The sequence below is a fragment of the Acartia tonsa genome, chromosome 12, assembly GCF_053477335.1.
Source record: "Acartia tonsa isolate MP-2025a chromosome 12, ASM5347733v1, whole genome shotgun sequence".
Classification (NCBI taxonomy): domain Eukaryota; kingdom Metazoa; phylum Arthropoda; class Copepoda; order Calanoida; family Acartiidae; genus Acartia; species Acartia tonsa.
Window position 1 is genome coordinate 93,050 of NC_137271.1, and position 12,056 is coordinate 105,105.

The window sequence follows — 12,056 nt, forward strand, 5'->3', positions numbered from 1 at the left end:
TACCTTTTAATGATTTATTTTTTAAAACATCATTTTATAAAATGTTATTGATTTATAAAGTTATATATTAGAATGTTTTTAAATTTTGTTAACATTTTGTTTTAAATGTAGAAAATTGGTAATTCTAAACATTCAAAAAATGATTTTATTAAATTTTCATCACTTAAATTGCATGTTTGATGAAATTTTTAACTGATAATTCAAGAAAAGTCGTTTAAGTTTTATTACATTTTACTTTGAAATGTTAAAAAAATATATTATTGTCAAAAATGTGGAAGTTATACTTTCCTCAAAAAAAGACCTAAAACATGAAAATTAACACGTGTAATGAGATTTTTTTTCTTTCAGGTTTAATTTTAAGTAATTATTGATATTTTTTGTAAAAAGGATTTTATATAAAAAGTTTTAAAACTCGAGTTAAGTAGTGGTGCTAGAAAAGGTTGCGAATTTATGCAATTTTCTTGCAAAAAAAATTTTCTAGGATTTTAAAAATAGCAAAGGGTGTTATTAGACGTACTTACAGATACAAGTCATTTTAGCCAAACACTAAAATAAAGTTTTTACATCTGAGGGTCCACCCGTGATTTCACTCCGGAAATGTGTGATTTAACCCTCTTATAAATATCTTGTTTCGTGGAGGGAGGAGGTATAAATGGTCTCATCATTCTCTCTCCAAGAAAAAGTTTAAATGTGCTAAATATTCATATGCTTGTTAATTTACTATTAGTTTTGTTAGCCCGGGCCTGCAGCCCCTTTGGGGCTAAGAAAACTGATTTTAATCTTACAAATTTTAACTTTTAAAACCCGTGGCAAATTGTCTATAATACGATGCTATAAATATCTATTCTAGTGCATCATATATAAGTTTTTAAAATTGCTATGTATAGGAGAAAACTTTTATGAAAGGAATTGCTTACGAGTCACTTTAAGAATGAAAACATCTTTTCTTAAATTATATTTTTAGATTTTTATTCGAAATGCTTACGTTAAATATTTGCTTTTTCTAATTTTAGTTTTAAAATAATTTTGTTACGATTTAATAATGCAAACACAAAACAGTTATTTATTGCCTCGTATTATAAACAGTTTTCCGCGGATATTAAAATGAAAATTTAAGATTGAAATCAGTTTTGTTAGTCACGACAGTCCGAAGGGCCAGGGTATAAAAACAGGCATTAGTTCTATGACTTTATTTTAATATTCGTAGAAAATTGTCTGTGATTCTATGCTATATATACGAGCTGATAAAAAATTAGGGCTTGGCAGCCGCGCGTCAGCCGCCTGTAAGCCTCAGGGAAATTAATCTTTCATAATAAAAATCAGCAGGAAGTCTAAACCTGACTCAAATATGGAAATCCCACTTTTCAAAACAAAATTTCAAAGTATCCAAACTGGTTTATATTTAAGGCTTAGTCGCGGCTAATGCGCAGCTGCTGAGCCCTGCAAAAACAAATATCTTACTTTATTTGAGAATCTAGCTTCTACAATGATATAGTTTACAGTTACTTCTTCCCCAGCTGATATAACCTAAATAGATTAATAGATTAATAGATTAATTGATAGATAGATAGATAAATAGATGCATTGATAGATAGATAGATACAGTAGCTTTACTGAAAGAAAGATTGACCAAAAACAGCTTATAGATAGATAGATGATAGATAAATAGCTGAAATGATATTAAGTATAGATGGATAAATAGATATATCGATAGATAGATTTATTTGTTGATAGGTTAATCAAGAACAGCCAAAAAGATTATAGATAAAACAGCATTTTTGATATATAAATAGATGAATAGATGTATTATTATATAGGTAGAGATAGATGAATAAGTGGCTTTAATGATAAATGGATTGATCAAGAATATCTTATAGACAAATCATAGATAAATAGAGTTATTGTTATAATAGATTCATACATAGATATATAGATAAATAAGTAGCCTTATTGATATATATGTAACAGCTTATATACAGATAGATCATAGATAAATAGATGCATTGATAGATAGATAGATGGAAAGCTGTATTGATGGATTATGAATTGATAGATAGATAAATAGATAAACAAATAACTTTTTATTATAGGTGACAATAATAGAGTTATGAAACTAAAACTTGATAGAAAGATTGAAAATAAAATAAATGTTCTGATTATTGAGCAGTTTGAACTTGGCAACGTGTTTGATAATTTACTCTGATGTTTACTTTAGTTCTATTAATTTTTTTTAATAAAGTTTTTTTCTAGATTCAGGATAGAATCGTCCGTCTGTACGTCCTAACCTAAGTCCTAATTTTAACCATGTTAGAATAGTCCTAATGTATGTGATTCTTCTAAACAAATTTTACCTTGTAATAATATTCAGGGATCTTAATGGATAAGACATTGTACCATAAATTAATGTGTATACATTCCAAACATGATACGTAAAATTATTGGTAGAAAAGTTTGGGCACCTTAAGTTTTAAACAGCCAATTAGGATTCAATCAAAGTACCCAAAGTTTTCAATTTAACAGGCGAGAGAGCTTATTTAAATTTTGTATTTTACAGTCCAAATTCCATTCCCTCCATGAATAAAATTAGATGTATAAGAAAATATACAACATAATTAATAAGATTCAAAATACATTAATAAAATCCCCTTCCCACTTATATTAACTATTTGAAAATGTGTTTTTAACCTTTACTAAAATGAGGATGAAATTTCGTTTTTATTTTTTTAATTGTGGTCCATTTTCAAGTTAGAGTGGTTTTGCTGGTTTGCACAAAGAGAGAGGGGACAATGGGCTGTTTATTATTATTCTAGTCCCCAAATTTTATAATAACGTTATCTTATTTGTTTGCATAACAACTTTGGAGACTTTTACTGAATTTTGATTGGTTGGTTTATTAAGTGAGTGTTCTAACCACTAATTTTAATTTACAAAAGGGTTAATTTGTGTATCATCATTGGGGTTGTATAGTACACCAATTTATAGGCCATTGTCTTATCCCTTTAGATCTCTGCGTTTTGCTCTATTATTTTAAGAAACTCTTAACTTTTGCTTATTATGGAAAATTTATATTCATTTTACTGTATATAAGAGACAGAGAAATAGAGAGAGAGAGAGTGAGAGAGAGAGAGAGAGAGAGAGAGAGAGAGAGAGAGAGAGAGAACTTAGCGATATTTATAGAAGTAATATATTACACGCAAATAAAACTTCGTCAAACTATAGGTATAAAAATGGCACCTGGTTCTTTTATATATATCATAATACAGTTTTGCCTAAATAACCTAATATCTATATATACATATATATAACAAATTATAACATTTAATAATTCTAATTGAATGTGTTATTCAGAACATTGTTTTTTATCTGAAAAAAGGTTTACCTTAGCTGCTCGCAATTCCAGCTGTCGTGGGTTTTTACTTCCTCCTAAAAAAATATACATTTAAGTTATTTTAGGGAGGGAGGGCTTCGACAATGGACTGTAAATCGTACTTATTATAAACACAGGTAGGAATCATTATTTTTTTAATCAGATTAATATAATGAATTGTTTTGCACGTTTTTAATAGACGTATTGACTTTCTGATAACTTTCTAGATCGTACCTAACTATGACAGGAATCATCATACAAGGCTTGCAAACGCTAGGACAATTCTAACGTGCTTTAATCAACGAGAAGAGCTATATTTTACGGAACAACACTAATTAAAGAAAAGCTTCGCTTTAGTTTTATTCAGTAAACATAATATTTAAAAGACAAAAAAAGATTAGCAGGAAAAATTTTAAAAATATTATTGAACAAGTTTATAGATTTGGTCAGTTCGTTCATTCAGTAGGAGGAGAGGGAATGGGGTAAAGAGGGAAGATGGGGGGAAGGGGGTATCGTTATTTTAGCCAGCTGTGAGCATCATTCATTAAGAGTACATGTAAATCTGGTACAACATCCAATTAATTATTATATATCGATTCGCACACATAATCTTTTTTACTTCCGCTCAGAAAATATTCTAATTTTCCTAGTTTTAACTTAGTTGGGAATTCAAAGTACAAATATTAAGTCGGGTCAATAGACATTTATTCTCAGTAGAATAACAGTAAGATATTAGTCTAGCTAATGCTGAAAGTGAACTGTGATATTACACATTTTTAAATTATGAAATCCGCCGATTTGCGTCACACACGGCGAGCAAGCATTTTTTGTGACATAGGCTAAATTGATGTATGTAAACTTTAGTTTTAAGAGATTATTTTTACACTAATATGTTTTAAAGGCAAAATTTCCGTAAGTTTCAATCTTATTATTTTTTCTGTACTTTGATAATTTGAAGTTTTTTAAAGGCAATCCTTTAATTAGGATCTGTTTTAAGTCCGTAACGGATAGCTTTAATCGTTAACTAAGGCATGTTAGAATTTTCCTATTGATTTAAATCTTTGCATGATGATTCCTGTAACAATTATGTACAATTTAGAAAGCGTAGCAACTCTATAAACATTATCTTACGTTTATTAAAAACATATTGAATTTTAAACAGCAATTTTTGTATAACATAATTATCCTATTCATCGGATTTTTTTCATAATGATTCTTAGGACAACAAGCACATAAGCTAATCATTTTTACAATCCTAAAGACATTCGAAACCTGTATTTAAGCAATTTTACAACAAATTTGTGTACAATTTTTGTTTATAATTACAAATTTATATTATTCTTATTATGTTCTGACACTACAAGTTTATGTTTTATGCTGTTACAGGGATCTTTGACTGCATTCAATTTGCAATGAAGCATTGATAACATAAAATACAATTTTTTTTACAATTTTATGCTTTAGGGTCAACGACACATTTATATTCGATACATTTTCAAATTTGCTTTCTTTTAAACAATAAAACAAGGAGGATAATATTCAAAAGTAGCGAAACATTAAAAATCATGGATGGTAATACCGACAAGGAGATTCAAAGATCATTTGTAAAAATCAAGAATTTTATAGGGGCCCTATATTTATATTCGAAGGGATATTAAAGGCCAGAAAAATAGATTCAAACCGTTATTAAAATGAAATAGCCTTAAACCTTCTCATAACCATCAGAAGCTCCACTGTAAAGCAGAACCATATCAGTTCAGAGGTCAGTGAGATCCATTGCTACAGAAAAAAGCTTAGTACTTTTTATTATAGGATAGCGAATTAATGCGCCTCTAGCATCTAAGGGCTCTGAATTGATTGGGGACCTTAATCCGAAAATAAACTAGCTTAAAACCAACCCGGGACCTATGTGAAGCTTCCCTAAATTTTAGAACTCAATCGGTACAGTAGTTATTGAAATATTAAGCTCCATACAAAACAACCTTACTACTTTATATAAAAGGATAGACATTATAATTTGTAGTTTTATTTTTTGCCTAAAACTTTAAAAATAATCTTAAAAATATTTCTTTTTATTTAAAGAATCTTTCATCTGTATAAATTACGACGGACAATTTAGATAATTTCTTTTCATCAAGCCTTAATAATGGTGTTTATACATTTGAGAGGGGGGGGGGGGGTGCGTTGTGGGTTGAAGTCGACAACCAAATTTTTATTTTATTTTTGAAAAAATGGGGGGAGGATATTTTTTAAAATGGTGAATTATTTTCTCTTGGGAGGTTGGAGGTGTCCTCCTCCATAATAAATGTAAACCTTCCCAGGACCTATGATAAGCTATCATGTAAAGGAAAACCATATCGTTTTAGCGGTTAGCGGGATCCATCAGTACAGACATACACACAGATACTGTTACTTTTGTTAATATTGAAATGATAACAGCTGAATTGTTTTACTAATTGTATAAACCTTACTGTTGAAAAATAAGGTCAGTAAGACAATTTCAAATTTTACAAATTCCACGGCCAGGCATTAAAGGGATACATGGATGGGACAACAAAAGATAAATTAATCTCAATTTGATTTTTAAGTTTCTTTTCTTGTGTATTTCAGAATATTGACCTTGCGTACATTTATTTTTCTGTATGAAGGTATTTTGTTGTTGTTTTATCAACATAAATACTCGTAAGAATTAGATTTTAGATGACAATAATGTATTCTGTATATCCTTATAATAAAGTAACAGGATCTCTGTGGGTATGTCAGCACCGAAGGATCTAGATTCGGTTCTCCTTTACAATGTAAATTCTCATAGGTCCTGGGAAGGTTTATCACTATTTTTGGAGAGGGTACCACCTACTTTCCTATAAAAAATCACCCCTAGAAAAAAATTAACCCCCACCCCTCAAAAAAAGTTAACTTTGTACTTATATGTTTAACAGTAACGTATAAACACCTTTTCTTAGTAATCTAATGAGGAACAAAAAATATGTTCATATAATTAATCAAAAAATAATATTGAAAAAGAGCAAAAGTCTTTCTATATATTACCTATATTCATTAACACCTAGGGGCTCAGTATATATTTGAAGGGAGAGGGCATAAATAGCCGAAAACCAACCCCAGACCAAATAAACTAAACTGATTGTATATTTGAATCTAATTTGTAGATTATTATTTATGAGTCCTTTTGACCTTCCCACTAAAATAAAAAAGTAGTATTTTTTATTTAAATAATTTACTGTTTGAAAGTTACACCTGATGCATCTACGCCTAACTATAGGAAAGATATTTGGTGTGCTATCGATGTCACACATACAGAGTATTTTATAATTGCTTAAATATACAATAGCAAATCAGGGATTTGAAGGGATAAGACAATGGTCAATAAACTGATATACATCATCAATGATGATACACAAAATTATTCTTGTGTAGATTCAACAAAATAAATTAAACAAACAAAATTCAGTAAAAGACTCTAAGGTTGTTAGGCCAACGAATAAGTAAACGTTATTATAAAATAGAAATTCAACACTTATAAGCAGTATTAAAGTTGCTATTTACCCCTTCAACTTGCTTTTAATAAACCCAAGTTTTATTGTTTTTTTTTGTATGTAGCTTAAGATTTCAATAACTACAGAACCGATTCTTTATTTTATGGATGCTTCTTATAGGCCCCGGAAAGTTTTAGGCTTTCAAGTCTTATATCTTGGTTTTAGGCTATTTTTCTATTTTGCTAACTCCTTCGACTACAGAGCTCCTAGATGCTAGGAGCCAAACCGCTTGTGTATAACATTATGCAGAAGGGAGGGGACACCCTTGATATTTTTTGTTCCTAATGTTAGAAAAGTATTTCCCCGCCTCAACTATCATGTGACTCAGAGATGTGCTGAAAATGGATTGCCTATTTCTTCCCTAATTTCCAAAGTTGTACAGCAGAAAACCCAATTATTGCAAACGCTATTTTCAGCTACTCCGGTCAAAGGGAAAAGCGATATAATGTATAAACGATTTATACATTATACATTCAAAATTTAAATTTTTCAAATTTGAATATATTTTTTGAAGTTTGAAGCTTTTTTAGCTAGTAGTAAATATTGAGATAGGACGCGGAAGCTAGGTACATTTCGTAAACTAAAATTCAGTACATCGACTCAGATCTCAACATGGATTTAGGGATAGCACAATGGAGATAAAATTTATCATTATTGTAGAAAAATCAAGTATCTAGGGATCTAAATGGATAAGACAATTTCCGATAAATTGATGTACATTCCCAATGATGATTCAGTAGAATAAAATTAGTGGTTTAAGTGATTAAAATTACTCAACTTGATGATCCAACCTATCAAAAATGAGCCAACGAATAAGTAAACGTTACTATAAAACTTTTGAAATTAGAGTAATAAACAGCCCATTGTCCCCTCTCTTTCTGGCAGGTATCACTGTTTTTGCTATGCTTATTTGAGGAGATTTTAACATACAGTTTACTGGACTTATATAAAAGTAACAGGATGTCTGTCTGTTTGTCTGGAATGATAGAACACAGTAATAGTGTCTGACTGATTATGACGTAACAAAAAAAAATTGCCAATGAGAGGCCGTTATTGACCAATGGTAAAATTTATAGTGGCCTCTCATTGGCTAATTTTTTTTGTTATACGTCATAATCAGTCAGACACTATTACTGTGTTCGGAATGATATGGTTCTTCTTTGCATGTTGCTTCTCAGAGCTCCTGGGAAGGTTTATAACTTTTTGAGGGGAGGGTGCAACCACCATCCCAAAAAATTCCCCCTTGAAAAAATTAGCCATACTAAATTTTTTCATCCCTTTTTTTGAAACTAAAATTGAAAGTAGGGAAGGGTCGGCTCACCCCTTCCCCCCCCCTGTACCTAATACGCACTTAAAGGGGCGTAATTTACCCCTGAGTTTTACCTAACATTATCCACGGATTTAAAGGGATAAGACAATGGCTAATGAATTGATGTACATCCCCATTTATGATCCACAAAATTAACCCTTCAGTAGATTAAAATTAGTGGTTAAAACGTTATGACACTCAACTAAATGGACCAACCAATCAAAGTTACATAGAAGTCTCCAAAGATGTTAAGCCAACGAATAAGAAAATGTTATTATAAAACTTTGGGGACTAAAAATAAACTGCCCAATGTCCCCTCCCTCCCTGTTCATTATCTCATGTGATCAACAGCAGGAATATAGGGATAGGACAATGGGCAATAAATTAATCTTTCTTAGTAAAATTCTTCATAGTAATCCTTTTAAGTAGCCATCCAAAAGTATCGAAGCAAGACATTAACAACTAAAAGTAGACGAAAATATTTTTCCAGTATGGCTTTGAAACCGGTTAATCAAGTATAGACAATTTTCCACGAATATAAAATTGAAAATCATAAATACAAGTTTTGTGATCCCCGAGTTGCCAAAGGTTTAAATCATAATTTTTTTTCATTTTAGTATCCGCGGAAAGCAGTCTATAATACGATGCAATGAATAACTATTCTTGATCTTTATAAAAAAAAGATGGGTTTGTTTATATTTAGTTTTGCATCATTATAAGGAATGTTGAAAAATAAAAACAAGGATGACAACATTAGTAGATTCACTTTACGCTTTGTTAATTTTTGGTAATTTATAGTCGATATATATCATATTTTTTAGGGGAGGGGATACATTTCTTGTGAGAGTGAAGGTACCATCCACAAAATAGTTAAAGACCTCTATGAGAAGCTTCACTGTAAAGGAGAATCATATCGGGTCAGCGTATAGCAATATCCTTTGCAACAGACAAAAAAAAGTTTACTACTTTAAATAATACTAGCGGCTTCGCCCCTAGCCTCTTGGGGCAGAGCCCCAAGAGGTGATAAAAAAGATTTGGGCGAAATACGTAAAAGGACCAAGGAAATCCCCTACAAAAAAAAATTGGGGGGGGGGGATTTTTTGTTTTTGGGGGGTTGGGGGTGTCTCACCCACCAAGAAAATAGCCTAAAACCACCACAGGACCAGTAGGTATATTCCCTGAAGAGTAGAACCCGATTGGTTCAGTGGTTACCGAGATCTTATGGGACAGACAGACAGACGGACGGACCTAGATCTATAAGAAGATATCGGGTCAGCGGTTAGCAAGATCCTTCGCTACAGACAAAAAAAATGCTTACTACTTTATATAATAAGATGGATAAGACAATAGACGATAAGTTAATGTACATTCCCAATGATGATTAACAATATTAAACCTTTTTAAATTTTAGTTGAAAAGTTTAAACCAACAAATTGAGATTTGATAAAAGTACCCAAAGTTTTTAAGTTAACAAAAGTTTGGACGTACAAGTATGATTTATAATCCAATTAACTTTTATGATGTTGTCATCCTTGTTTTTTTATATTAGCTTTTTGAGGAATTTCTCCTCTAGCTACAGTATACTTTCTTTTTACTTAAACTCGGATGACAACATCCATAAAAGCAAACTCTAAAATCAGAAAGAAGGGGAAACGAACAATAACTCTTGTAGAGTGTCAGAACTTAAAGAACATTAATTTGTAAGTTTCGACAAAATTCTACATAAATTTGTTGCAAAATTGAATAAATACAGGATACAAAAAAAGACATACTTTCTTTTTTTTTGGATTTGATTATAGAGACGCCTTGCTTTTAATACTGAGCTTTGTTGTCCTTGTCATGAAATCTTATTCCAAAAATCAGATGAACAGAATAATAATACCATACAAAAAATTTAATATCAATTGTTACGCTTCCTAAATCGTACCTAATTGTTATAGGAATCATCCTGCAAATTTTGAAATAACAACTCTAACATGTTAAGATTAGCTAAAACAGCCAACCGTTACTGGCAGATGGAAGGACGGACCTACTCTAATCATAGAAAAGCTTTGCTTTAAAAATTTATTGCACATATATTTGCTTTTTTAAACACGCAAAGTTTGTTCTAATAAGCTTTGCTTTCCTTAAACCTTTTAAAATAGATTTTGTTTTCATAATTAGGTTTGTAGGTTTTTGACCATTGTAATTTAGTTGATTAATGTGCGGTCCTTTAAAACAAATTTTTATTATAGTTATACTTATATAAAAAGAAACAGTAAAAGTCTTTCTGTTTGTCTGTACAAAAATCCAGCAAACCAATGGACCAATGGACTTCTCCAAAAAGGTTTCTTTAAATCTTGTTTAAGCAATTTACAAGATTATTTTAACGTGAAAAATCCTTACCTCTTTCCTTCAAAAAGAAATTCAAGTTGTTAAATTTCACATTAATCTTTCTATTGGCGTGTGTAAAAAAATGTCATTATCAGAATAGCATTGTTAATGTTAATGTCGACGTAAAGTTTTAAAATATAAAGGCATGTTGATGATATGTCAGTCTTGAACAGCTTCGGATAAAAACCTTTTTGACACGTTTTTCGGGGATCTAAAGGGATAAGACAAAGGCCAATAAATTGATATACATCGCCAAAATGATATACAAAATTATTCCTTCTCTAGATTACTATTAATGGTTGAAACATTTGGACACTCAGCTTCATGAACCAACCAATCAAAATTCTATAAAAGTCCCCAAACGTTATAATAAGACTTAGGGGACTAGTGTGATAAACAGCCCAATGTCCCCCTCCCTCCCTTATGTCGATGATAAGTAAGTCACAAACACTTGCTTTTTACTTTTTTTGGCGAACACCTTTTTTGACATGTTATTGCAAGAAATATTGCATTTTAAAAACGTAGCTGTTCTATACATTTAGGATTTTTAGTAAACTGTCTGTAAAATATAGAATTCCAGTTCATAAAGCATGTTTTTTTCTCCATTCTCCATTTTAGGGAAGCGTCATTTATGTCACAAGATGGTTTTAGGCTATAATGTCTTAGAATGATTTTATCCTTATTTTCTTAATTTCTTACACTTTCAAATATAGAGCCTCTATAAGCTAGAGGCGCATCCGCTAATATTAAATATAAGAATCTCCCTTAAATATCTACTGTGTATGAATAATGATAACTATAACAATAAGGCATAATCTAGGTGTAGCAACTCAATATACTTATCCCAATTACTTAAACTTAAAATCTATTTATTGATTCTTATGACAATTCGGCATTATGTTATTATCGTAGCAAATTGATAATTGTGGATCAAACGCCCTTAAGGATCTAAAGGTATAAGACAATGGCCGATAAATTGGTATACATCCCCAATGATGACACACAAAATTACCCCTTCTGTAGATTACAATAAGTAGTTGACACTCAACTTAATAAATAAAGTCCCAAAAGTTATTATAAAACTTTGGGGACTTGTATAATAAACAGCCCAATGTCCACCCCCTCCATGTCTCAAACGTCAAACATCTTACATTTTTACGAGCGAATTAGCATATATTTTTTAATATTAATAATCAATTATCTAATTTGTTAAGTTTCGCTTTTTTTCAGTTTTCATCCTTGTTTTGTATTATATGTCTATATTTAACAATGTTGTTTTAACATTTCTACTTCATTAAGATAAAACTATCATAACGCATAACATGTATTCCAGTATGGCTTCGAAACCGATTAATATCCGCTGGATTAGAACCGCTGTTCAGCCATACTGAAAAATCATGCATCGTATCGTATTATAGACAATTTTCTAAGAATAATAAAATTAAAAATCACA

At 30.6% G+C, this 12,056-nt stretch overlaps 1 protein-coding gene across 1 annotated transcript in view; it reads right to left on the reverse strand.

Annotated features, from left to right (window-relative positions):
* LOC145333563 (N-lysine methyltransferase SMYD2-like) overlaps positions 1-12,056 on the reverse strand; it is a 52,223-nt gene that overhangs the window by 10,776 nt on the left and 29,391 nt on the right. Inside the window, exons 9-10 of the mRNA XM_080178724.1 lie at positions 3,380-3,423; positions 1,462-1,527 (exon numbers count right to left, since the gene is read on the reverse strand). Coding sequence (XP_080034850.1) covers positions 1,462-1,527; positions 3,380-3,423 — 110 coding nt within the window. The remainder of the gene's footprint in view (positions 1-1,461; positions 1,528-3,379; positions 3,424-12,056) is intronic.